At 42.8% G+C, this 23,009-nt stretch overlaps 1 protein-coding gene across 5 annotated transcripts in view; it reads right to left on the bottom strand.

The window, feature by feature from the left end:
- Positions 1-23,009, bottom strand: part of PRDM16 (PR/SET domain 16) — a 465,190-nt gene that overhangs the window by 57,361 nt on the left and 384,820 nt on the right. For all 5 annotated transcript variants that reach the window (XM_019493858.2, XM_019493859.2, XM_059716432.1 and 2 more), the window contains exon 4: positions 12,158-12,292. In XM_019493858.2, coding sequence (XP_019349403.1) covers positions 12,158-12,292 — 135 coding nt within the window. The remainder of the gene's footprint in view (positions 1-12,157; positions 12,293-23,009) is intronic.

The following is a 23,009-nucleotide window of genomic DNA, read 5'->3' as shown; positions in this document are numbered from 1 at the left end:
AGCCAAATCCTGGACACATGATTCTGTTTTTAGACCAATCCATTCTCAGGCAAGACTACAAATGAAACCAATGGGAGTTTTGCCAGAGGAAGAATTATCTGAGAAAGAGCTTTAGGCCTTCGCCCAGAAAAATCCCCCAAACACTTCTACATAAGAGAACTTAGAACAAGTCTGAAACACAAGATACCTACTAAGGAACATACTGGTTTGAGCCAAAAATCCCAATACTGACAAACAGAGAAAAATCTTGGAGATTACATGTGAATGTAAAAAGCGGATGATCAAAAAATCACAAGAGAAATCCTGTTGCATTGTAGTTAATGGGCAACATTTCCATTGCGTTCAGCAGGGCATAGTTTTGGCCCTATATATTTTAAGCTACAACAGCAATAGCTGTCATTAAAACTATTTCAATAAAATAGCATCATTCGGTTGTTCCCTTTCTGTGTCTTCTCAGAATAAGCAGCAGCATGTTGCAGGTAAACATATTTCAGTAGCAAACAATCAAGAAAGGTAATGTAAGCTTGATTAATTACTTTGAATAAAAGTTGCATTCTGCTGGAGTCGCATTCATTTTATCAAATGCTTCATTATAATAATTAACTTCATCTTGCAATTTTGCTACTGAAGTTCTGAATTAATTAAAACTACTGCTGTGTTTAAAACCCCTTTCCTTTTGTTTGCTGTGTGCACTGAAAAACATCAGATTAAATAGTCCATAAAAAAAGGATTACATCTTTTAAAATCTTTTATGTGCTGTATTTTCATTAAAATGTTATGATTTTTTCTTTTTTTCCTGCTAGAGAAGAAAAGAACCCATTAAAATATGCAAGCACCAAGCACATATTAATGGTCATCTGATATTATTTTAGCAGGGAAGGAAATAAAAAAAAAAATAGTTAAATGTTCTGCCACAGATTTGAAAATGTTACATTCCTGTTTTGGCTTCTGCATTTGCTAATATTTTCCTCGTATGAGTAGATATGGAGCATTAACAAAAAAAGAAGGATCGACTTTCTATTTGAGCCTGATCCACAGGTTTGGTGTTTCTCAAGCCATTTCGAAGGGAGTTTGCCTGGTGTTGGTGATATCTAGGAAAGTCCTTGCTCAGGTCACAATATTCTGCAGCATATTACAAACTACTTAGGACAAAACCTGAAAATTATCCGTTACACAGAACCACCGTCTGATCATTTTCTAAGTCATCTCGCTAACACCATGTCACAAAGTGCTCGACAACCATGCACTGTTTCAATGGAAAAAAAATGTTCTTGAGGCCGACAGATGCATTTAAAAACAATCTGGCAATTGTCTAACTGTTTCCAATATCCATGCAAGGGACAAAGATGAAGCATGTGGACTCAGCAAAGCCTGTTCCACTGCTACCTCATTATTCAAGTACCTTTCATAGAAACAGTATGTTTACTTGTTGTATGAATGATGCCTGCTATTTACTTTAGCTTCACTGTGGTAGCACTTTCCTAGGTTAAGATGGGAGCACATTAGAAAACAGAGAAACTAGCTGCAGTACTCAGGGAAAGATCAAAAAGTGCGCCCACTAACTACATCAATGTGCCATATAAGTGATGTACACAATCAAAGACAATTTAAACTGAGAATTACTACTGTTGGGTTTTTTTTTCCCCTTGCATGTAGCTAGCTGTGTTAGAAATTTGATAAATAATACTAAAAATACTTCTAAGGACTCTTGATCTAAGAACCGAGTCAGATCTATATGCACACTTCTGTGTGCATGTGCCTCACCCAAGACTGAGTAAGTTGCTCAGGAGCTGGCCCCATATCTTTCTAAACAGATTGCAATTGCACGTTTTGCCGTGGCTGGGATGTTTCCCTGCTTTGAAGTAACCTCCTTTTTGTTTCCGCTAAGCCCTGTTGCCATTTTATTTGCCTTTCTTAGGACAGTCTATTATGTGCCTAGAAACTAAGTGCATAGGGTAGCTTACGAAAAAGTATGTATTTTTGCTATAGGATAAAAATGGGGTCTCATGTTACCACCAGTATTGTTACTAACTGCTGATGCTTGTTTTTTCAAATAATAATAGAATGGCATAGACATAAAAGCAAGAGCTATTACTGAAAACTGTGTAATGGGAAACACACTAATTGTGTACTATTCTATTTAAATGTTTGCAAAGTATTTCCCATCTTTTGCTAACTACAGAAGATTCACAGTAAAGAATTGTTGATAAACCAATCCTTTGAAGGCAGCAGGAATAAAAGGACAATAAGATAAAAACAAAGTAAAATGTTAATTTGATTTTCAGGTATTTTGAATAGATCGTTTTAATTACAGTATTCATGGAGGGAAACCTCTGATTTCAATCAATAGCATTCCTCCAATCTTTTTGTCACTTTTTTGGGGCTGTATTTGGCTTCATAAAAATTAGTTTACAAAAATGTCACGCTCAGATTTATTTACATTTGAATGTAGCTTAAAAATTGGAACTCAGGAACAAAATGTTACAACTGATGTATTTGAAAGAAGGCAACATTTTTTACAGGTTCAAAAAATAGAGGCCCACAGGCTGCTCTGAGTGATGCCACTAAAAATCCAGAATAATTCTATAGATGTGACTGGGGTTGTTCCTGATTTACATGAAGACAAGAGAGCTGAATGTAGTCCTATTGATGTACAAATAAGAGTGTAAAGGGCCGGGTCCCTATGTAAACATACATTATTTTTGCTGGAAAGCAAATGTTTTTGATTAAAAGCTCGTCTTGACTCTCATCAGCACAATGATGTTTACTATTTTGTCTTCTTTTAGAACAAAACGCGTTTTTTTTTTTTTACATGTTTAAAGAAAAAAGGATTAATCATTTCGTGCCTATTGCATGGGTGTGGTGGCTACACCTTGACCCCTCTATGCAGAGTCTCTCTAGGAACATGCACCACAGCAAAAAGAAGTTAACATCGAAGTGCCAGGTAGAAACTGGCAAAGCATAATCTGAAAAATTACCTTGGATTTGAGGATTTAGGGCTTGATCCTTTAAGATGCTAAGCACCCTACCTTCACACCAACAGGATGCTTGAGGCATGTACAGTGCCTAAAATCACACCCTTATGCATAGTTTTTTTGTGATTAACAAAACCATTTAAGTTTAGCTGTGAATTTGATAGGCTAACTGTAGATTACAAGAGAACAAGAGAGGATCAATGTTTCTACAACCATTTGGCCCCTATCCTTCAAACATATGAATGTGTGTAATCCATTTCAATACTCGAGTTCAGTGAAACTGCTCACATGCATATAATTACTTAAGTTGAGAAGTATGTGAAAAAACAGTTTAATACAAAGAGCAATAAAAAAGGGAGAATAAGGCATAAGACGTGATTTTTTTCCACGATTGAACTGTAGGCACCATAACTGGCCACAGTAACACTTAATTCGCACTTGAAAAAGTTGAGCGTGTACTTTATTACCTTGGAGTTCTAATGAGTGAGATTCGAAATTCCTAAACCTGGGTTTTGATATCTGGTAATCATTCAGGTCTATGGACCTTATTGGAGTCAAAGCTTCAAGTATGAATTCCTATCTGACCCAAAAGACAGCTTTGGCTAGTTGCAAACTTTCAATCTACTCTCACTGAATTCAGTGGGAACTGGTATTGGTCTATAGACATATTCCCTCTGAGACTAATATTTCAGAACTTGGAGGGGGAGGGTGTGGGAGGAGACGGGAGAGATTTTTCTTTTCTATTTCACTTTGTTCTCATAATGCTCTTATTTTTCTTAGCATTCAAATAACTTCAGGCCCAAATCCAAGCTGTCTCTACCTTTTGAAGCGCCTCAAACCAGAAGATACATTGGCAATTGCATCAAAAAGGATCAGTGTCAGATACTGTCAAAAGCTAGAATTTTTCCAAGAAAAGAAAGTTGTGGTTTGGTTTTGTGTTTACAGTGGTGTGGAGGAACACATGGTGGGAGTTAATAATACAAATCCAGCACCGGCAAAGCTACACAGCTGCCCCGCAATTATTAAAATTGAAAATAATAATGCTGAAGTCTATAAGGATTCCTATGCACTACTAATTACACTAAATATTGGTGCTATTCCAGTGAACCCAGACTGTCATAATCAGCTGCTTAGGAAAAAGTACATCCTGACCTTGATGTTGTTATGCCTATGATTTTTTTCCCCCTCCTCCACTAAAGTGTCTGGCGCTTCTGGTTATCAATCACCATTGTCTCCTGCATTTTGTACACTGGACCTTTTATTCCTACCAGCTGGCTTGACCTGAGAGTCTTCAGTGCTTCAGGAAAGAAGCTGACGGGAAAAAACCCTTTGATATGCCTACTGTCTAGTTATAGTCTGGGTCCTTTTAATTTCTCTACTTTTGAATGACCATTTTGCTACTCTTTCTGTCTTTTTTTTAACTGTATGTTAGCTGAGTTTACAACAAAGCAATTGCACAATATATGGCTGCAATGAACTAGAAGGTAAAAAGAAACAAGCCTGGTGAGAGCGCCACACAGCTGTTTCTTCTAGTTGCACTATTATATTAACTGAAACAACACAGAACTAAAAAGCTCTAAATGGAGGGAGAGAAAGGCAATTTCTAGATGAAGGGAAAGAAATGCAATTAATTGGTCTTAAAATAAAACACAATATGAATAACCACTTAGCCTTGTAACTGGGGGCAAAATGTGGCTCTTAAACTTAAGCATTGATGTGGCAAGCTTGGAAAAATCCAGCAGCCTAAGGTTTAATGTTTCAAGCAAAAAGCGATTAATGTCAAACTGGCATAATTCTACACTCAGATTTTTAATCAAAAATATTTTTTGCAAAGATCTCAGACTTAGAAGACGGCTCATGCTCCTCTAACAATCCTTCTGGGGTGTTGGTGTTTTCTACTGCTGCTGTCACTGGTTCATTCACTGCAATAATAGAAATAATTTCAAATTCCTGGTGACCGTCCTGCCTGGCAGTGCCAAGTGTTAGATAAGTAGGGTCACTTGAGTAACCCACTGGGCAAAATTTCATTGCTAAAGCAAAGTGAACAGAACTACCTGGAGGAAGGGCTACAAGCATATGTGGTGATGTCAGAAGGTTTTAGACGGTATGTATGGTTGCACTGATGCTGCTGAATCATCTGGGAATCCCCAAAGATAAAATGTAGTGTAATAGGCTGAACTATATAATCTGTGGGATGCACAGAGAAGAATGCACAGGTCGTTTTCACTCTGCCTGCAGCCCAGTACATTCTGCCAAGAATGAATGACTATAAAAGGACTTAGGTAATAGGTAAGGGGAAATGTAATGACCCCTGCAGCTTCATGTGTCACAAAGTGTCACAAAGTTTGTGATGTAAGACATGGAGCTCATGATAAATATCGGGGCTCTGGGTTATTTGATCACAAGATGACTTGTGAATAATGGTGGAAGGGTTCCAAAACATACAGCCGTTCATTTTCCATAAGGAACCCAAGTTTGAATGTGTTTACTCAAAGCTTATCCAGTTCATGTTTGTCCAGAAATTCACAGTATTTTGCCTTTTTCCATTTCCAGTGCTCTCCAAAACCAAGGTATGCACAAGCATATTAAAATATAAATGAGGAGAAAGTTGGCTGAAATATTTCAGTCTTTGACAAGTCTGGGGTCAGGCTGGGTTGAGCTTTGGGTGAAAGCTGAGGTCACTTCTCATTTGACATGAATTGGTTTTGTTACTCTCTATTTTGCATTCAGACCCAATCAATAATTTGGCTTCCATTTATAGATGACAGCTTCTTTCAATGCCTTCTTCTGTCACATGCACTTCAGAAATATTTTTTCCCTCCCAGTCATCTAAATGTCCCTGCACTGCTAGGCAGCAACGGTATTAGTAATGCTCATCTCACTAGGGACAGGCCTGAACCAGCACCTTGGACCGACATTTCACTCCATTGGAGGCTTGCTGAATTCCCAGCTCAATTCCTTCTTCTTGAAACCGATTCTTTTTTTTTTTTTAATCTTCAAAGAGCTTTACAAACATTAGCTAATTAATCCTCACAACACCCTGTCATCTGTCTAGGGGCGAAGATTATTGAGCCTCTGGGACTATCATTATCAGAATCATATTAATTCCATGTAATATCCCCTCCCCAAGGAGAACACACTACAGGCATCTCCATCACATGCCTATTAAGTTTCTATTCTTTTCTCAACGGTCCTCCGAACCATTTCCCCCACCCCCAACACTTAAATACCGACAAAAACTTAGTTCACAGCTTGGAGCAGACTCTCTATCCATCACTGTCAGCATACAGTGTGCACTTTCTACTGTTCAGGCCACGATGAAATACCAACATTGATCTCCATTCATTTATTTTCTGTTTTAACCACAGAATCCAGGTTTCATGCTTGCTGTTGATGCTCTGCAGTTTTCTCCCACTAGAGGAGAGGTCTTTGGGCCAGTAGATTCCCACCATTCCAGCTCTCTTAAAAAGATCGTTTTATTGACATCAGCAGCCGAGCTACTGAATGGACGTCCCACTCAGCCACTTTGATTCAGCCAGAATGCGGCTGCTATATAAAACCTGCCAAAGCATAGACACAAACACCGATCATAACTCTGGACTGGGGCATATTGCCCTTTGTCATGGGTTTGGAAAAAACCTAGAGATAATCTGTCACCCATAATTAGGTTCCTCTTACATCATGTGCAGCAAGCGTGGAAAGAAAAATGTGTCATTTTCTTGACTTGCACGCAAAGCAGAGTTTACATCCCCATGAGCGCGCCGCAACCAACACTCACCCGGCTGAAGAGGGCCAGGGAATGATACAAGTAAACAAAAGAAAATTGCAGCTATTGAAAGGGGATACATGATGTCTTGAAAACTAAATGGCACCAGCAACATTTCACCGTCCTTTCAATGTTTCCCTATATTGTGGGTGTGTCTACACATTCATTAACGTGCCTTAGTTACTGAGCATTAAGTTTAGTATTTGGTTAACTAAGTACTAATTAAATGCATAGTTACTCGTGCTACTGTGCAGTAGCGGCGGTGCATGGCTTTCTTCTGTTGCTTACTGCACAGTAGGGCTGTGCAAAGCTTCCGGTGCTAATTCGATTTGGAGGAGATTCGGCCCAATTCATGGCCAAGTCTCTGAATCCGAATCGAATCGGGTTCAATTAAAAGGTCCAAATCGATTCAAAGCTCTCTGAATCAATTTGGAAAAGATTCAGAGAGCTTCAATGATTCGGGCAGTCCCTACCTGCTGCAGCAGGGAGCTGGACCCGGACTCTGAGCTGGTGAGTAGGGGGTGGGGCAGGGGAGGCTGGAGGAATGGGGAGGGGACCATGGGGGGATCCCTGCCAGGCCCCATACCCTGCCTGCTCTCCCAGCCCCCCTGCCTGCTCTCCCAGCCCTGCCCACCCTTCCAGCCCCCCCCCCCCCCCCCCCCGCCAAGGCTGCCCTGCCTGGCCCCAGCTCCCAGTCCTTTTAAAAAAAGCCCCCACTCAGTGGGTGCTGGCTGGCGGGGGGTGATCCCTGCTATCCCCCATTGTCCCACGACACATGGGGGGCTCTGGCACAAGCCCCCCAAACCCCCCAAACCCCCATGGCTGCCCTGCCCACCCCAGCTCTGGCCCTTTAAGAAAAAACAAAACAAAACAGAAACCCCACACTCCCCTGCTGCTGCAGAAGTCTTGGGGCTGCTGGGGGCATGGGCCAGTGGGGGACAGCGGGGATTGCCCCCCTAGCCAGCAGGAGCCAGTGAGTGTGTATGTGTGTGTGGGGGGTGGTTTCAAAGAGCTAGGAGCTGGGGTGGGCAAGGCAGCCATTGAGAGCGGGCAGGGCACGGGGCCTGTGTGATTCGGAAATTCGGTTGATTTGGATTCAGCCAAATTGATTCAGGACAGTGAAATGATTCAAGTCACCGAATCGAATCACTGTCCCCCAAATCAGCCGAATCTGAAGCGAATGCTAGCCACTTTACATAGGCCTACCGCACAGTAGCCTAATAACACTGCACAGTGGCATATTAGCATGCTTTTTGATTGGCACACTACTGCGCAGTGTTATTATGCTACTTTGTAGTATGTGCCTCGTGTAGACATGCCCAGTGTAACCTAAAAACAGGACTTTAAATTGCCTAAATTCTGCTCAGATCCCAGTGTAGGATCAGTCTGTTCCTGGAGACAGTCATCTCAGGAAAAAAAAACAACTCACTTTAAGAACTCCGTTATTAATTCATTCTTTTGATGTTATATTCTTCCTGATGCTTTTTCTCACAGCTTACTTACAGAGGGAATTCAACATGCAGTAAGCTAGGTATGAATTTACAGTACATTGTGCATGTCTATACGTGCAATGAATGAGTCTGAATATACTACAGCTCAAATTGAGCTGGAGTAAACTAATCCTGATGTCACCGTCTACACATGCATTTAAGCACGGTAATTTACTGTATTGTCAGATACTACTCATATCTACTGCATCTTAATTGCTGTACATCTCATGTAGACAAGCCCAATAGGCACCCATACTAGCTCACTGTACACTAAAGCAAACTCCTCTTTCTAAGGGGAAAAAAACTATCTCGTACTTAGTTCATGCTTGCTATTTTGCCCTCACTTCCTACATAGACAGAGTGCAAGTGCTTACTCCCTTTGCTAAGAGGATTTAGTTTCCTGCCCAAGACACTCTTTCAGATAAGACTAAGGGTGACCACATGAGAAGTTAGTGGAGTTATAAATTCACACCCTCATTTTCTGTTCACGGCTTCCAACTATAGACAGGCCCCGAGTTATCTGTGCTACCTTTTCTAACCAGTGCGTGTTTCTTATTGGATAGAAAGATAGATGGACAGAAAGGCGGACTATCTTTTCCCTTGCGGTTTTAATGATACAGATATTTGTACAGAGAGTAAAAAAAGGCCTTTGTGTCCTGTTATTGGCTCATGCTGCTGACTCCTCATACTACCCCATGGCACCTCCATAAGGTACCATCATCACTTCCACAGTTAACCACAGTCAGTGTCACAAGCATAAAATCATGGCTAATGTCAGAAATAAACAACTGCTCTATAACTATATATAACTATAACTATATATAAACTATATATCTCTAATATTATAAAAGCCTTACTCTGTCTGTCTGTCTGTAACACTTTATTAGCATTTGATTGTTGTCTTAGCAGCCAATTAGAGTGCTCCAAGAGCATTCTGGACAGGCGGCGGCAGTGCGGCGGAGCGCCACCATGACAGTGGGGACGGAGCGGGGGGGTGCTCTGGCCCCTTGGTCCCCACTGTCATGTTCCCTCTCAGTTATGCTCCCCCCTGTCATGCTCTCCCCTCCCCCTGCTCTGGCCCCTCAGTCCTCACTGTCATTGCAGAGCTGTCCCCTCCCCGGCTCTGCTCCTTGGAGGCAGAGGGGGATGGAGAGGGGGGGGAAATGGGCCTGGAACCGATGTGGCAGAGGGGAAGGAGGGAGTGAGGGGGAACAGGGCTGGATGTGGGGCTGTCATCCCCCGCACCCCCAAGACAGTGGGGACTGAGGGGCAGGAGTGGGTGTGCTGGACGTGGGGTGTCGGGGAGGGCACATGGGGCCAGAGGTGAATCTAGCCTCAGCGCCGCATCCAACAGCACCCTGTGGCAATGCAGCACTGGCCTTACCCCCTGCCCCGCTCAGGCACATGCAGGGGGTGTGGGAGGGGCATGGGGCCAGAGGCGGAGTGGTAAAACCGCAGGGCACTGGGCGGTAGTGCTCCATCTCTGCCCCCCCCCACCCCCCCCGCCCTCTGTCAGTCATGACGGGCAATGGTGGGGACAGACTGGGATGGCAGCACAGGGCAATGGGTGGTGGTGCTCCCCCCTTACCCGTCCCCCTCTTCCCCTCTGTCCCTCTCATTCTTGATGGGCAATTGGCTAGTGTGTGTGTATACACACACACACACACACACACACACACAATATATATAATGAGCAATCTTGTTGTCATAAATTAAGATTTTTAAATAACATAGTCACTCAATTAAATCTACACTACAAATTGGGTGAAACATCCTCTTAGCTCCCTGGGAATTCCACTGTCTGCTGATTTCAAGCCATCTTCCTTAGTGATGCTATGTAAGTTAACAGCCTCGGATGTAAATTAACAGTGTAAGAGTCTTGTGCATCTCTCACCCCAGGAATAAGTGTTTTGAGCTGTGGGGCCTGCAAAAATTTTTGTAACAATCAAAATGAAAGCAAAGATTTCCGCCCCCCACACACACTTAGCACAAGATATGGGAAGTTGTGGAAAGATGGGCATGAAGTTCTCTGTGTATTTCTTCAACAGCATCAGATACTGAACATTATCCTTCAAAGATACAGGCCTTAAGGAAATAGAGTAGGGGTGCACTGATAAAGATTTTTTTAGTCTGATACTGATGGCCAATTTTTAATGAGCCATATCGGCCAATGCCAATCTGATTGCCGATATGCATCCTGGCAGCTTGGAGAGCAGCGTCTGGATGGTAAGTCTGTTGGAGGGAGAAGGGAAGGGGGGGAGGGAAGGGGCAAGTGCTGCCAAATTGGGGTGGGGCATGGGATGGAGCCATGAGTGACTCATCCAGGGGGTGCAGGGAAGGAGGGAGCAGCTCCTACCTCTGCGCACACCCCTGGGGGAGGCATACGGGGGCATGTGCACCCTGGATCTGTGTTCAGGGCACGGGGGTGCTGCTGCTGTGGGCTGGGGCCAAGGGCAGTGCTGGGCTCTTGCCAGTGGGGGGTTTGGGCTGGGGCTGTGCTTGGCGTTGGCAGTGGCAGCACTGGGAGGTGGGGGTCTACAAAGGGCCCCCCCTCCCAGTACCACTGCCAGCCCCAGTCCAACCCCCTCCCTGGTGGGAAGAGCCTGGCACTGCCCCTCGCCCCAGCCTGCAGTGGCAGCCTGCCTTTGCCCCACTCACAGAACTGAAGGGCATGTGCCCCCCATACCTTCCCCAGGGGTGTGTGCATCAGTGGGAGCTGCCCCACTCCCACCCCGCCAGACAACCTGCTTGCAGTTCTGTCTTGTGCCCTGCCCTGGCTGGGCTGGGCTGGGCATTGCCTGCCCCTACCCCAGCTCCACACCCTCCCTCACAACAGGGGCCTTGATCTGCCCCTCCCATGCCCCTTCCCCCCACAACAGACTTACCAGCTGGACTCTGCCCTCCAAGCTGCTGGACTGGCCAAATGCATGCTGTGGTTGTGCACATACACAAGCATGTGTATGTGCACAATGACATTAATCAGCCAAATCAGCCAAAAAATGCCAACTGTCAATAATGTCAATTTTCCTTTTATCAGTGCCAATACGATATGGACCGATGTATTGGTGCATCTCTGAAACAGTCTTCCACCTCCAGACTGAAGTAGAATGAGTTTCAGTCACAAGTGGAATACCTTATTTATACAGAAGTTCATCACTTTGATCTACCTGTCAGGCAATCTGGAAAAAGCAGTCAGGGGAAGACCACCTGTAGACATGAATTGATCACCTATTTCCAACCAACTCAGCCATCTAAACAATACCTTTTTTAAAAATGTGCTATTTATACTAGGCAAAATGCAACCTTGCCCAGATATACATACTGCAGTGATTTCATAGTACCCTTCTAGTCATTGAGGAAAGATGGTATTTTATAGCCTGCTATTTATTAATTTGTTTCTTGAAGAAGAAAATTACTGCAAATATGAAATGCAAGTGCCACTAGGGTTGTGAATCAAATGCAGCTTCCACAGTCCTGTAACTTAATGTTCTTATGATTCCCTTCTATCAGTGAGGTGTCTTCAAGATAAAGCATATGTACAGAGAGAACTAGCTTACTTACGTCGTATGTAAGCCATGTATTAGCTTAACATGCAAAGAGAATGCTGGGGAATTAGCATGAGAAAGGCTGCTTCTGTAACTCAGGAAACACCAGCAATCTCACGAGAAAGCCTGAGATTCCCCTTCATTTCAAGTTTAATTCCCAGACCAGAGAGGCTCAGGGAAGTAAGCAAACATTAGGGCTCTTATCTTAACTGAACCTAGTAAATATATCACCCAAGTTTTCACACTGTAATATTTTGCTTTTCCCTTAAATGTAAAACTAACCTATATTTGTTAAAGTGATTAGGTGAACATAGCAACCTGATAATTGCCAAAGCCATAAAACTTAACACATCATGATGGCTTAATGGAACAGAAGCATACCTGGTCATTAATGTGACACACAGCTAGATTTTGTTCATCGCAGGAACAGGCCACTCGGATGTACTTCAGCCAGTTTCCAGTTCCAGTCTGGTTAGCATCAACACAGAATTTCTCATTCCCCAGGTCATCAGTGGTCTGCAGAGGAAATAGGAGGCAGCAGAATTATTTTTGTCACGTGATAAGAAATGACTAGGATGGAAATCAGCAAGTAAGAAATGCACTTTTATAATTATTTAGATTGCAGGACCCCAAAACTGGATATAAAGAGATCCTTGGTCAAAAACAACCTCCAGTGACTTCAATCAGAGATTTGGCAGAATAAGGAGCTCACAATCAGACCCACAGTGAACAAGAAAAGTATCGTTCCAGTATCCATATTGCGAATCCAAAGAATTAGCAAATTCTCTGACCTGTTTCTGTTAATGGTCTAGCTAGTTTTATGGTTCCTTCTCCATATTATCTATTTCTGACTGGATCCAAAAAAGATTGCAACACTTCATTTGCTACCATAAATAAAACCAGACATTTAGCTCTTCAGCAATCAGGGTCAATTGGTTACATTTCCTTCAGGTTGCAAAATTAAATAAATATATATCAAGTTTAACTTTTATTCTCAGTTGAATACAGGCAGCCACTGATAAAGTTAAAGGAACCAGTGGAGCTGCATAGGTCTAAGTGAGGTAGAATTTGATCAGCTGCATGTAAGATTTAACCTTCAGAACAGAAACCATCACAAATACTTAAATGTCCAAGCATGAAAAAAATAGAGTGGGTTGTGACAAAAAAGTTTTTCAAATAAAAAAAATGAAATAAAAAAAAACTTACAACTTTGGCTTTCTTAAAACAGGAAAGAACAGTCTGACAATGTAGCATTAAAGAGACACCTGGCATTTCACACCAAGTTATTTGAAAGCTTGTTTTTTTCCTGCATTTCACTGAAGATAAGATTAATGAAATTATACAGAACTATTATTTCTTGGGGAGGAAAAAGGAACTAAGTCAGGGCAGTCATATTCTTATGGCAATTTTAATTGTCACTCCTGTCAAGCACCAGACCTCTCCAGTGCCCATTACCATTAAAGACACTGTTTTCAGACCAAAATACTCCCTAGCTCACATCAGACAAAGTATCACTGCAACTTATTTCAGCCATCCAAGGATCTCAAAGTGCTTTTCAAGCATTTAATCTGAGTCGCTCAGGCTGCTCTTGAACATGATCAGATGTTCCTCAATTGGGATATAGGGTTAAGAGGGGAGGGTGGAAATTTTTAGCAACAGTGAAAGTGATGTCAAAGCAGTACCAGGAGCAGGAACTTGGAGCATATGGAGTTTTACCCTGCAGAGAATCTGCAGCCATGAATCCTGTCCCCCTGTCTGTGGCTCCAAGTATTTCTCTGCATTTTTTTAACTGATCTGTATTGAACACTGAATACCAGGGGATTAGCGTCTAGCTTCACCTTTCCTATAACAACTCAGCAGCGAAGCTTTAATGGAATGTTTCTCCTTCTTCCAGAATATGTGTATACATGGGAAAGAAATAATGGGAGGAACCAGCTGTACTTATGTGGCACTTCCTTAAACTCCTCCCTGGGTAAAATGCAAATTGTTGCTTATGAATGGTTTAGCTGCACTGTCACAGTTCAGCGGCTTAGCCAAACAAGTCAGGCCTGCACTCAGAGTACCTTTTGCTGCCCCTGTTACTTGACAAAAGTAAAGCGCCAGAGAACAAGAAACTAAATTAGAATAATGCACAAAACCCTCCTTAAAAAGGGTATTATTAAGAGTGCCAAGTCCAGCACTCAGAAGGTGCCTGGGAAGCCTTAGACTGGCCCCCTTATGCACATGCATTATGATACAGGCTTCAATTACATGATCACAAATTATTAGTTCTGCAGCACCCCAACCTCATTCAGGACACACTTCATGAGCAGCTATGTTGTTTTTTCCTTAGGCCCCTGGCATACTTTTCACTTAAGATGTGATTCATCAGTTAATCACATCTTAAGCTGTAACCCAGTCACACATTAATGCAATTAATGGCATGATAAAACAAGAAGTAAACCACAAAGTTATTACACAAAAAATGTGTAATAACTTTGTGGCTGGTTCCTATCACTCCAGTAATTGGATTCGTGGGCAGACTGGGGCTCCCAGGCCTGGGGGATGACCCCACAGCTGGGATCCTCAGCCCCTGATCTGGGAGCTGTCAGCTGATCTATGCTCCCAGCCACAGGAGTACCCCCATGGCTGGGACACCTCTCAGCTGACATTCTGATCTTGGGCTCCCCCTGCTCTGGCAATTAGGTATGATGGGATTTGAAGCACGATCCTACAACCATGCCTCCTGACATGCACGTGTGGCATGGCAGGAAGAGCGACTGTGGGAATCCCATGGCGCCTTTACTTGCACGTCTGCCAGGGGCTTTAGAATTTAATGGGTACCCCCCTGCTTTATTTACCACAAAGTATTAACCCTGTTCTCCAGACAGAACTATGAACTGCCTCATGGGCTTTTCTATGCTGCTCATCACTACAGTAGCTGGTGTTTTACACATATTAAATCAACTTATTTTTACAACACACTTGTGGGATGAGGGACAAATGTTAAGTCCATACATTTGTCCCTCATTTTACAAATGGGGAACTAAGGTACAGAGACACTGAGGTGCAAAGCAGGCACTAAGCACTGCCCACTTGTCCTGATCGATGCACACCAGAGCCTGCACATTGGGAAGGACAGATGGTTCAGAAACAGCCTTGAGTGCAGGCCCCAGGCTTTCTGACTGCTCCAAATTGATCAGGGCTATCCCCAAGCTGCCTGCATTGCCTAATTTGTAGGCTTGGGTGTGTACAGAGCAGGCTTAGGTGTGTACAGAGCAGGTATATGTAGCTTGGCCTTATTTCTGGGTGCTGGTCCCCAGAAATGTTCCTTAAGCACTAGAGAGATGCCGTGGATATCTGAAGTGCAACTCTAGCTGACTTTACTCTCAGCTGTAAGCGCTCAGCACTTCTTCAAAACAGACGCCAGGTTTTCCAGTCCAACACCTAGAAAATGAAGGACACAATCACTTCTAGAAAGTTTGTCTTAAGTGACTTGCCCAGCACCACGTGGGAACACCCTGTGAGAGAATCCTATGTTCCAGTGGCATTTCCTTGCCTCAGTCCTGCAACCCACCCTTTTCTCCCTGAAGCCCCCTGCCTCGCTTAGTCCACACCTGGTTTCTGCAGCAAATGAAGCACAGGTGCAACAGAGAAGTGTCCCTCGCTGCACAGCCCTGATTCATTCCCAAAGCAGAGCCATCCTTCACATTGGCTGAAGGTGAGCTGCCATGTTAAAAATAGCACCTGCTCTTACAATTAAAGACAGCATGTGCAGATGGGGTGTAGGAAAGCAGCAAACGAAGGCTGCACAGACTGGCATTTCCTAGCTTTGCAGTGCCTTATGTTGCAACCCTACTAGAGCACCTTTCATGTGGCTTTGCTTTATGCAGTTTTTTGTTTTTTACTTTAAAAAAGCTATCCAAACCAAGAAGAACTCCATTAGGTGGTATCATTCTGACACCCACATGACTTATTGGCATGGCAGGATCTAACACACCTTTGCTGTTGAGTTAATAGAAAACAGAAGTACAATATTGTCCTCTCTGTGGCCCAGTGACACTTTGGTTCCTAGTCTGGAAGGAATAAGGGCAGTGGAGGGGAGTGTGCACCAAGGGGCACAGATCACCTCATTTTCCCCAAAGCTGAACTCCCCTGAGCCATTCCCTCCAGTCTGTCCCCATCCTTCCTCTCACCCATGCCTTACTCCTTATCACAGCCCCTGGTAATTCTAGTACCCCTTTCCCATCTTCATCCAGTATCCCTTCAAATACCAGTCCTCTTTTGCACTGAAGTCCCCTTGCCCAGCATGTTTCACTAGCTTTCTTCTGAGGTCCTTCTCCAGTCCAGCTCCTTCCTTCTTTTGCTGAACTCCACTAACCCCAACGTCTTCATCGGAGCTCTCTCCCCTCCCTCCGCCACTCCCCCTGAAACTGCTGGTTCTCTGTCCTAGTCTTCTTGTCCAGCCAGACCAAGGCTCCCACACACTGCTCATTGTCCAATGTCAGCCCCCACTAACGGTGCTTAGTTCAACTCATTTTCCTTCTCAGCTCCCTATCGCCTTGCCCTGTATAACCCCAGTTTCAAGTCTCACTCTCCCTTCTACCAACCTCCTTTCTCTATTTCATGTTTCCCCACCTGATTATTTGTTCATTTACTTCCCAGCTGCCACAGATTGGTCACTTGTCACTTCTGCCTTGGAACCAGGCAGCTTTAGATGCTCTCTTTTCTGCCTCACTAGAAATCCTTTTCATGGCCGTTCCAGTGCTGCATGGTGTTCTGAAGTAGTTTTAAAGGAATAGTTCATACAGCCTCACAAGCTCCAGATAATCTAATTCTCTGTAACAGGACACAGAACGAGAGGAAATTCTTGCTTCGCTGGGAGCCATTTCAGAGCACGGAGCACCAAGGTTTCGAGTGCTCAGAGCAGCTCGCCACATTCAAGAGATGAGAGGCTGCGTTTCACACCAGCTGCAGTTTCGGGATGGCCTTCAAGTATTGCACCAAGTACAGCGAGCTGCAATAGACTGGGCCTTGAGGTTACAAAGGTGTGAACTAGTGTGGTGAGCCTGCGTTAGAGAAGAACAGTTACAGATTCTGGTCCAACAAAAAAAAAAAAAAAAAATGTTTCCACAGTAAACATCTAAAACAGTAATTTTAAAAGAAAAAATAAATTAACCCCCTATCTCCCAGGACATACCATGGCTGCTTAGATTTGCACTTGAATACTAAGTACTGGGTAGTGTGAAACCCCACGACAGACAAATAGATAGATGCATTTATGTTAAAGATAAAAGTCAAAGTGAGGATACAGCTTAAAACAACAAAAATGTGGAATGTTTTCACAAAGGAGACATTTCTTCTAAGAAATGGGCAGTTTTGTTAACTGAGACTTGAAATGACCCTGGAAAAACTCCAGATAATTGTTGACTTTGTATAAGATGCAGGTTTTCTTCAGCAATGCAGAGGCCCTGCATCTCCTCAACAAGGAGCCACCTGATCCTGAAACACGTCCATCAGCGTAAGTACCATCTGACTGGCTCTTTCCACCCTGCCGGCCCCCCTTCAGCCACCGGGGTGATTTTGAGCCTCTGAGTAAGAGTGGTCCATATTAGGAGGCCACATGAAGCGACTGCAAAAAGAGCACAGGTTCTTTGGGTTGGCCAATCCAAATGAGCGAATGCAGGTTAAAATAACAGTGAAAATCAGGGAAGTTGGGTTTTATCTTGAGTAATAACTTTACTGCTATTTTAACTTGAGTTAGCTAAACCAGATTAGCTGGCTCAAGTTAAGAGCATGTTGTATTTGCACGACAGGCATAACCAAAGAGATTGGGAACTGCAACAGTAGAAGTACCCTGGCTAACAAAATGGGTATTTTATATTCAGCTGCTGATTTAAGTGCCGTGCAGCAGTTTGAAGGTAATGAGCAAATCAGGTAGCATCTGGCAGCAGCATCCACTTGGCCTGTGCATAAGAGTTAGAACAAGTGGAACAAGGCCAACAGCCGCAAACTAAGTGGAAAACTCCAGGGCTACAAACATCCTCTAAACTGCATTACAAGCCCTCCTTTTGTATAACTGGGAAGGTTGGATAAAGACACGTCAGTTGGAGTGGAACGAGCCCAGACCTCAGCTCCAACTTGCTGAATAGTCCGCGATTCACAACCTTTTGAGACAGGCTTGGTCCTGGCCCTTCACAGAGAAGGTGAACCGCGCTAGAAAATCACATGAAACTCACTGGTTTTTTGGCTGAGTTTAGCTTTAAAACCCAAAACGAAACTCTGGAGGCGTGAACTCCCACGAACCAAAACCGGAAAAAATGTTTACACGAAGTTCTGAGAACTGCAACCTCTCTTTTTCACACACTCTCACTCCAGCCCATAAATAAACCAGAAGGACAGTAGCAGAAGCCTAGCAATGACACTGAGCAGGGCTTGCTCAGTATTTTACTGTCTCTCAGTGTGTGTATTCCCTGTTCCAATCATAACACTTTTAAAATAAAAAAGATACTTGGAGAGAAGGACAATTCCCATTGCAGCCTCGGAGAGGAGGCAGGTGCAGTGTGTACATTGTGCTGCACAAGGGACTGCCAGCCTGTGTGGCTGAGCAACCATGTGAGCAACTCTAAACTTTATGAACATTGAGCAAACACAGCTGAAAAGGAGAAGACCATAGGTAGCACTTTTCTAGCTGGAGAAATCACTACTGTCAACAGACCCAGATTGCATCAGAAAAGGCAGCCTGTGGCTAAGGCATTGGAACAGGCTCAGGAAACGTAGGGCTAATTGCTTGCTTTGTCATTGTTTTCCAGTAGGACTTGAGCCTCTTCCTTTGAGTTTGCACAGTGCCTGATACAATGGGCTCCTCATCCCACATAGAGCTCGCATATGCTACCAAAATATACAATCAGCCTTAGGTACTTGATTATAGTAAAGAATATCTTCCAGATTCAGAGGTGAGGCTTCTTTCAACTTTCAACTAAATATAATAGGGTGCTGAATACATTTCTGGCAGCTACAAGTCAGCTATGCTGAATTACCATGAACTACCACAAAGAGAGTGCTAAGCCTGAATTTTGCTTCTTTTGTGTGCTGGGGTTTTACCCTTCACAGCAGTTTAAAAAAGAAAAAGTGCATATGGAATGAGAATAAATCGACTGTAATAGGTGCAGATTATTAACTAATTGGTAGGACTGGCAAATGCATGAAGTGTTAGTTAGGTGTCAGCCTAGACTTCAGTTTTTGAAGGAACAATTTTTCCCTAGTAAATAGTTACACCTGTGCTTTTCTGCATGTCCATGTGTAATAGCAGGTGAAAATGTTAGTAGTTATAGGTTTAACTACCTAATTTGCAGGCACAAAGAGGTAGTTAGTTGTCTAATTACTATTCATTAATGACCTGCAATTTAGTGTGGGTGCAAAAATAAAAGGGCAAAGCAGTACCTACAAAAACAGAGGCTGGTTTTTTAAATGTGGCATTTAAACACGAGCTGCTGCATTAAGATGTTGACATTTGCCAACAACTGCCATAACCCCCTCTACCCCCCATAGTTCGGACAGGAAATAACGGTGGTATCGCCAATACCATGTATTGACAAACATTAAGTTTGTAACGTAAATGTAAATGCATTTCAAAGCTTCAATATTTGCCTGACAAGGCTTCAAATGCCCCTCTCTGTGAACTGCCTTAAGAGAAAGATTTTCCGAGTCATGGTGAGATGGGTATAATCAACTAGTGAAATAAAGTACGGCATGACCAGTTCCACAGCAGAGGCATTCTTGACTAAGACCAATATGCTGTGGCTAACGCCTTGAAAGATACCAATTATTAACACCCACGTTCTCTTCTGATGCTCTATAGGAAAGTTACATCACAATTAAAAAAAAATCAAAGAAGAAAAATTTGCTAGCAATCACATACTAAATGAGCAATTCACTGTTTTTCTCTGTCAAACACACATACAAAGAAATGTTATAAATAACCAAAAAAAGCACACCATGTTTTCTTTCAGTTTAGGCTGGAAGAAAATCAGAAACCTAGTGCTTGCAAATTCTTTGTATCAACTGTTTCCAAATCAGTAGATGATATTGGCCAACATTTAAAAAGGGAGTAGTGATTTCAGATTGATGAGACACCATCTCTACCCTTCTGTTCTGCTAACGGTTGGTTGGCGTTTGTTTTACAGTAGCACCAAACAAGATATTGGGCAAGTTCAAGGTCCTTTTGTGCTTGGCATCATACAGATACATGCTGAGAAATAAACCGTGTCTCAAATTATGTACAAGCTGAATGGAAAAGTCAGACAAAGAGAGGAAAAAAGTATTTTCTGTGTTTTTAAAAAGGCAAACAGAATCACAGGGGTATGAAGCAACGAGTTAGCCATGATACAGACTCGCCCTTTTTTGGCGACTCTGTCTTTTCCATTCAGCTTTTGAGCAATCTGAGGCATGGGCTTCATCTTAGCATGTATCTGCACAGTACCTACTAGAAAGTGTCCTTGAGTTTGCTTGATACCTTGTTTTATATTGCTGTTAAATAAACACTAATACTTCCTAAGGAACCTGCAGGTTATTACAAGGGAGCTTTGCTCCAGAATGGGACTTTTGGATGCTCTCATAAAATAAATCATAATTAATAAGAATAATCCTTCTTGGAAACCTCTTCCATTCTGTCCAACCTACCCAGTATCTGACAGATTTCTCACTGCCTGTGTATGTGCAACAATATCCAGAATGAACTGGCCTCTTTCCTTAATTCTCTTTCTTGCTTCCTCTATTACAACTGATAATTTCATTATTTTCTTTACCATTTGATAAACTAAACCAGAAGTTACATTAAACTCCTCCCCTTTCCAGCTCTCTTCACATCCAAGATCCCATCAAATTTGGCACCTATTCTTTTATAATCCACTCTTCCTTTCTACTGACACAGCTAAATCCATGGTTTGGTTTCACTGGGACTACTGTTACCTCTTCCTCTTACGGTTTTCCTGGCCTTTCCCTTTTCAGTCTATTTAGTTAAGGCAATCCTCCCAACCCCCCGAGTTCAGGTATGTTTGGATTAGGGGTTTAGGATTGGCCCATTGGAGAGACATGAATTCTGGATGCAGATCCAGAGTTTGGATCAAGCCTGTGGTTTAGAGTTGTCTTTATCCAGCCAAAAGGAAATGGTTGTCATGTTCCAGGGTTCACTTTGCAGCTTCATCTGCTTTCAGCTGAACAGGATTCAGGATCTGCATCCAAAGGGCTCATTGATCTTTCAAATACTCCAGCTCGCAATTTATTAACATCAGAAACGCTGAATTATGAAGCAAAAGTTATGGAAAAATTCTCTTGAACATTTACAATTTTTTTTGCACATCATTTGAGGTTTCCTGCTTCTCTAATTTGTGGGCTCTCTGTTGGGTTGTTTCTTTCACATTTTAATGGGCAGAGTCCAACAGTTGGCCTCAACAGAGGTGTGCTGTATGGACTGGAACGCCTAGGGATCTGTCGTCAGTTAGCCTAATGGATTCCTAGTGTGCATGAAGAAATGAGGCGGCCATGAGTTTGCCATCAATGACCCAGCATCCTGTTGCTATAACATCACTCCCCAGAAGCTGGGAGTGCAATAAACCTTCTCATCCCATAGTTGCAGGATCTGCCTTTGACAGTTTGGCTGATACACGAATTTTATTTGGCAGGAGAAAGAGGGAGATTTTTTTTTTTTTGCTTTAATGACCCACAAGCTGATTTAAAGCAATAAACTGTTGCCATGAAGTTTTGTTGTATTTTCTTTTATTTCTTTTTAAATAAGGGGAAAAAATTGCTACAAGTTATGGTCTTCAAAAGGCTCTAAAACAAAAGGTCCATTCTCGTCACAAAATGAAGAGCAAAAAATGTACGAAGAGAAGCTCCTTTGTCACTGTAAAGACAGAAAGCCAGGATGTACCCATGCATTTGGCATACCACCTGCATCACAGGCTTCCTGCTGATCTCATACACAGAGGTAATGAGAAACATGGCAGACAAAAACAGGTTAAAGGGCTGAAAAGCTGATGGGAAGAGCAGTTAAGTCTTGCTTACCAGCTCCCTGCTAGCTGGGGCTGCAGGAATAGTTTTGATGGCTGCTCAACTAACAGCCATTACATGCTGCTTAAAATATATGCTCTTGTCCAAGTTTTATCCCCTCCCCTCATGGTTGAGAAGGTTCTCTTCACCCAGGACATGCACCGTGGAGATAAGTGTAGTGAGGATGAGTAGAAGGATAGTTGCTCCAAAAGCCAAGACCTAGAATCTGTTACTTGGCTCTGCCACAGACTTCTGACACTTTTGGGCATCTAACATAGGGCTTGACCCTGCAAACATTTATGTATGTGTACAACCTTACTCACATGAGTAGCACGTGTGATTACAAAGGGGCCTATTCAAGTAAGCAAAGTCATATGTGTGATCAACCAGTTACAGGATCAGAGTATTTAATCATTTTATGCACGCATTTCTGCATCCGTGTAGTAGGGATATCCTGGGGAAAAAAACATTAATATTTGTAAATAAGGTTTCAACCTTCAGAAGAAGGCTGATGCATATGTGAAACATGCCACTGTTTATATCTATCTATATAAAGAACAGTGCACCCGAAGTCAGAAAAAGCTCAGAACATATGAAGTAAAGAAACATTTTTCCATAATGTCCTTCCTTGAGACAAACGTGGCAGCCACTGAGACTGTACTAGAATAATGCATGAGGGGACAATCCAGGTGGAAGCTGCTACTGAGATATACAGGACTTGCAGGTCCTGTGTGTTGTTGGCAAGTGTTATTCCTATTAACAGGTTTCATGTTCTTTCAATGCATGAGAAATAACCCAGTTCACTTGAGCTTTCACTTAAAACTCAAACCCTATCTGGAATGAAAATACTTTGTTAGATTTTTAAGTTTCTACATTTGTGAGATTTTGTCACTTCCGTTTCACCTAATTCCAGCCAGGACTGGAGCAGAAATACCAGCATTCTTCCAGAGAGGCTGTTATTGAGATAGTGTTTGTATGGAACAGCAACTTGTCCTATCCTTCCCTAAACCAAAACCAAGGCCAAAGACTACTAGAAATCCCAGGGGGGAAAAAAACAAACCTGTTTCCTCAAAATGCCTTATTCAATTTCCAGACCAAAAGACTAGGATAAGCTCAGAAAAGCTTTGGAAAGGAGTTTCAATTTCTGATCTCTTATCTGAGTCAAATCGAACCTTTTGAAGGTCTGCCCACCATTAATTGCTAT

This window comes from Alligator mississippiensis, chromosome 13, assembly GCF_030867095.1.
Source record: "Alligator mississippiensis isolate rAllMis1 chromosome 13, rAllMis1, whole genome shotgun sequence".
NCBI lineage: Eukaryota > Metazoa > Chordata > Crocodylia > Alligatoridae > Alligator > Alligator mississippiensis.
Note: the sequence above shows the minus strand (reverse complement) of the source record. Positions and strands in the feature narration are given on the sequence as shown.